Source organism: Notothenia rossii (genome assembly GCF_949606895.1).
Source record: "Notothenia rossii genome assembly, chromosome: 5".
Classification (NCBI taxonomy): domain Eukaryota; kingdom Metazoa; phylum Chordata; class Actinopteri; order Perciformes; family Nototheniidae; genus Notothenia; species Notothenia rossii.
The window spans coordinates 77,263,794-77,268,405 of record NC_136903.1 but is presented as its reverse complement, the minus strand read 5'-3'; the positions used below and the strand labels follow the sequence as shown (position 1 = coordinate 77,268,405).

The following is a 4,612-nucleotide window of genomic DNA, read 5'->3' as shown; positions in this document are numbered from 1 at the left end:
TCATATGTAGGCTACTGGAATGATCATATTAGATGTAGTTCTGGTTTTAACCACTAAGTGTCAGCAAATCACAATCTCTTTTTTTATAAATTAAATTATGCTCATGGGTTTCTCCTATATCGACCCAGATATGTACTGTCCATACTTACTGTAGATATGATAAACTGGGCTGACAGTAATTACATGGTTTCTTCAGTGCATTATGACTAAAGAACCACTCATTTGATTATGTATTGTTTATTGAACGATCCCCAATAGAACCATGTGGCTGTCTGTTCTGATATATAAATACTCTAATACCAACATAAAGCTAATAAAGAAAAGCTAAACAGATACACAAACAAAATTACGGATGAACTAGTAACAGACCAATAATTACAATTAAACTTAAAAACTAAGAGAAATAACCTGAATACATAGGAGATGATACCAAAGCAAGCAGCATAAACAAAAACATGTTGAGGTTCTTCTTAGAAAGACATAAGAAACATACATACATATAGTGTGGCTGAACCTGTTATTTGTCGAGGCATTTATTTGTATGTCCTTTTGAAAGGTAACTTGTTATTGAGGTGAAAAAGGAGTTTTACTGGAATTAATGCTATAATTGCCACGCAAACTGAAGGGTCCATGGGGGTCTGGAGTTTCCTGTAGTTGAAATTTGTATTTTTTCACAAGGCAAATGTTGCCTTTGTGGTTAAAGGAAAGCCTACATATACATCTGGGAGCTTATTACATTATGTTTGGTAGTGCTTTTTCAAATTGTAGCTTTTGTACCTAAAGGATTCTTGGATTCAATACAGGATTGCCAACAAGGCAAAGTGATCAACTGACACTTTGTGTTTGTCTGTTTTGGTAATTTTATTAATTGGACCTTTTTGTTCTGGAATTTGCACTGAAAAATAACCAAATCAACTGGGTAATTCATGTATTTGGTTCCAGAAATAAACATACAAATAATTATTTGGGTGTTTCCATTAACATTGTTTCAGTATTGATATTAACATTGGTATGTCTGATGCTTGATGTAATTCAGACAACATGCTCTGTGTCTCGACCCTTGAAGGGTGCTCGATTAGTGGACAGATTTGTGTGTCTTTAGCGGAAGTAGTTTGGACACTCGTGGGCTACTAGGTTCCAGGCGTCATTAAAAGCGGTGACCACTCTCTCATCCAGAGGACCCTCCTCTGCAGCTGCCAAATTTTGCTGAAGTTGATCTATACTTGACATACCAATGATGACTCCATCACCAAGATCCCCCTGGAATAGCAGACATACATGTTTAAATAAAAAGTTTTTAGGAGGATGCATTATAATTAAATACACATAAAGTATATTGTATAACATTTTCTAATTACTGTATGCCCTTATACAGCCTTCAGACTGTAGTTTTGATGTCAGATATACATATGCATTAAATATATATGCACAATAGTTACCTTAAGTTGGGAGTGATGGTACATCCAGCGCATAGCAGCAGATGTCATGGTGGGTTTCTCCAAGCCGTACACTGTCTCCAAGGCCTCAATAACCAGATTGATTGCCTCAAACTGACTCTGCTTCCAGTATCTGACACAAAAAAGGACATACACAATTACTTTGGGCATTTCAGTTGGCATTGTACTTGAGTGCAGACAAACATAAATACCTAACATGCAACATCATAAAAAAATACGTTTTTAAATGCAGATCTTTCACCTGTCCCTGTATGCTGCGGCCCAGATGTCACCAGAGAATCGTCCTTCAGGCAGGGGACCATCTTTGTCTATGTTATGGTACTTTCCTGTCAGAAGGCCACCTGCAGAAGAAGGGCGGTGTCAGAATTTCAAGTATTTTTGTATTAATCCATCTGCTTGACATACATTTCACAAGATAAGTGAAACTTTGACCTGATGGTGGTGCTAGAGGTAAAGATCACAGGCAATCTAGCCAATATTTTTTGAGGTATTTTAGTCTCGACCCAAGTGCTGGGCTGACAAACTGTATTGTTCTCCACAGCAGGAGACACATTAATCACCAATTGTGAGTATCCTTTTAACAGAAACACAAAAAAAGTGTACGATAGAAGGAAGATAGATTGCACCTGCTAGAGGATTGTATGCGTAGAACCTCATTCCGTAGTATCTCAGACATGGCAGCAACTCTGTCTCAACTTGTCTTGTAGTGGCATTGTACATCCCCTGTGAAAGGTTGTAGGGTATAAGTCTCTCCTTAATGATAAACAAATCTGTTTTTTTAATTTCTTGATTATGCAATCGCGCAATTGTTTTAGCATCTATACCTGATACACTGTGGGAACAATCCAGTTGTTGAGTCTGCAGAGGCTGACAATTTCCGCCACTTCCCAGGAAGCATAGTTTGACAGGCCAAACTCCTTGAACTTTCCCTGTGTGTGATATTTGAACATGAAATCATAGTTTAATCAAATATTCTTAAAAAAATAGGGAACAGTAACTTAGGTGTCATTTATGATTAAAAAAAAACAGTGTTGGCAATATGTTGTAAAAACTGGTCATGTTACAGGAAAGGTTTCAGCAACACACAAGTCATATAAATCATCCCATTCATTTACCTCTTTGTGGAGTTCATTGCAGGCCTTAAGTGTATCCTGGATGGGGTTTTGACGGTCAGGGATATGGAGGTAAAAAAGGTCCACACAATCTGTCTGCAGCCTCTGGAGGGAGCTTTCCAGCTGAGAGCGCACACTCTCTGGCTTCAGAGTCTTCCCATTCCAGGGGTTGGCCTTGGTAGCTATGCTTACTGTCACACAGAAACACTTGTCATTTACAGCATGTTCTCAGCAAACAGCAAACATAAATCTATGTTCATCAGATCCCCATACATCTATAGAACTACCCATGTCTTTATATGCAAACATATGACTCGTACTTTTATTGCAATAAGTTTATCATTCTTGAATATCCTTCTAATATTGTCTTACAGTACTGCACTACTCGCAAAACCACAAACATGATAATCATAAAAGTACACAGATCATTTATTTATTCGCAGGAGTTTCAGGATTCACATAAACCTTTCGTTGCCCCAATGCAATGTCACTAGTAAAAGTCCTGCATTCCAATTCTTTTGTTAAATCATTAACAAAAATGTGCTTCCAAATATACTCACCAAAAGTAAAAGTGCTGAACATGCAGGATCGGCCAGGTCAGAAAAGTGTGTATAATATTATTGGATTAATGATGCATAATGCGTTCATCACTTTAAAGAGGAGCTACTACTGCTACTTTATATACTTTATCTACATTGTTTACTTTCCACAATGGATAAATAACGTTTTTTCTTATATAAACCACATAATAATTACATACTTGTTTATAATACTAATCAGCAGCAATGATCAGATAAATGTTGTGGAGTTAAAACCAAATCCAATTTCCCTTTGTGATGTAGTTAAACAGAAGTATAAAATAGAATGTAAGTACAAAAGTGTACTTACAGTACAGTACATTCCCTCGGTTACTATCCACCACTTCTATATTGGCGCATCTCATGTAGCCTACCTGTTTTAGGAAGATTCATGCTCCCTATAAACATCTCTGCCTTCCCGTCCGCGTACATGTTAGCTGTGTCCAGCAGCACGTGCCCCCTGTCCAGGAAAGTCTTCACCATCTCCAGGCTCTGCTCCGCGTCGGCTTTACTACCGAAAGAGTTAGTTCCCAATGTGGAAACCGGTCGCTTACTTTGAGACGACGACATGTTGCTACGAGCCACAAACCTCTGCAAATGCACGTCTTTAAAAGAGTTCCGCGGCCAGTGCACACAGTCTATGGTTATTAAAATGGGCGTGGTGCTGTAGGATCGGAGCATTTATACATGATCGGCGTCTAGGCACGCATGCGTTTACCAGCAGGTTTCTCGTCTCCATCAGGAACCTGCTAAACTGGAAAGTCAGAAATCAGTGTGCTCTTATCGTGACTTCATGTGAGAGATAATATTATTGTAGCCAGATAAAAGCTCATTCAGATCATGAAATCCCTGCAGCATCAGATGGTGCACAACGGAGACCTCATTTTCTTTTTAGATTCAACATATTTGATTTCAAAGCTTTGGAGGGCTTAGACCTTAGCTGATTTTCTTTTTTTTGCAATCCAACAAAGATAAATAATGATAATCTTTCACAGTATACTCAAGTTACATGTCCAATGTCAACTTTTTTCCTTGCCTTATCTCTTTTTGTGTGTCTGTCATTAGCCCCTTTCCAACTTTCTATACAGCTCAGGTTGCTTTTTCATGCATTTTATTTTTACTTTAATCTAGTCATACTCCAATCGAACATTTAAACATCTTTCACACGTAAGGAGTTTTATACAAATATGAAACATTGTAGGGATTATTTAGCCTTTTATTAACCTAAATCCAAATGAACCCATTTACCTCAACGGTTTTAACTCCTTTACCCCTTTCTTTTCATACATATTTAAGACAGCATGTCATGTCGATGTAAATATGCAGTGGGGTTTATTTAATTTAATTTTGTATAATCACACAAATTCTGTGTTTTATATTATTTTATTCTGTGTTCTTCATTTTATTGAATGTTAAATACCTGGCAAGGTCGGAGATCAGTGGGCGGAACCTCTGAAGTGTGGTC

At 37.7% G+C, this 4,612-nt stretch overlaps 1 protein-coding gene across 1 annotated transcript; it reads right to left on the bottom strand.

Annotated features, from left to right (window-relative positions):
• Positions 1 to 221: 221 nt before the first annotated feature.
• Positions 222 to 3,795, bottom strand: LOC307039843 (aflatoxin B1 aldehyde reductase member 2-like). Its single transcript, XM_079682271.1, has 7 exons — positions 3,522 to 3,795; positions 2,573 to 2,760; positions 2,282 to 2,386; positions 2,084 to 2,180; positions 1,699 to 1,798; positions 1,440 to 1,569; positions 222 to 1,260 (listed from the first exon to the last, which is right to left on the bottom strand). Exons 1-7 carry the CDS (start codon positions 3,715 to 3,717, stop codon positions 1,099 to 1,101), a joined length of 978 nt encoding a protein of 325 aa, XP_079538397.1. The 5' UTR covers positions 3,718 to 3,795; the 3' UTR covers positions 222 to 1,098.
• Positions 3,796 to 4,612: the final 817 nt, after the last annotated feature.

Excerpts from the sequence above, each read along its gene's own strand:
- LOC307039843 (XM_079682271.1), bottom strand. The coding sequence starts at position 3,717 with ATGTCGTCGTCTCAAAGTAAGCGACCGGTTTCCACATTGGGAACTAAC. Across the intron at positions 2,761-3,521 it reads CATGAATCTTCCTAAAACAG|TAAGCATAGCTACCAAGGCC; the intron begins GTAGGCTACATG and ends TCTGTGTGACAG. Across the intron at positions 2,181-2,281 it reads TTGTTCCCACAGTGTATCAG|GGGATGTACAATGCCACTAC; the intron begins GTATAGATGCTA and ends AACCTTTCACAG.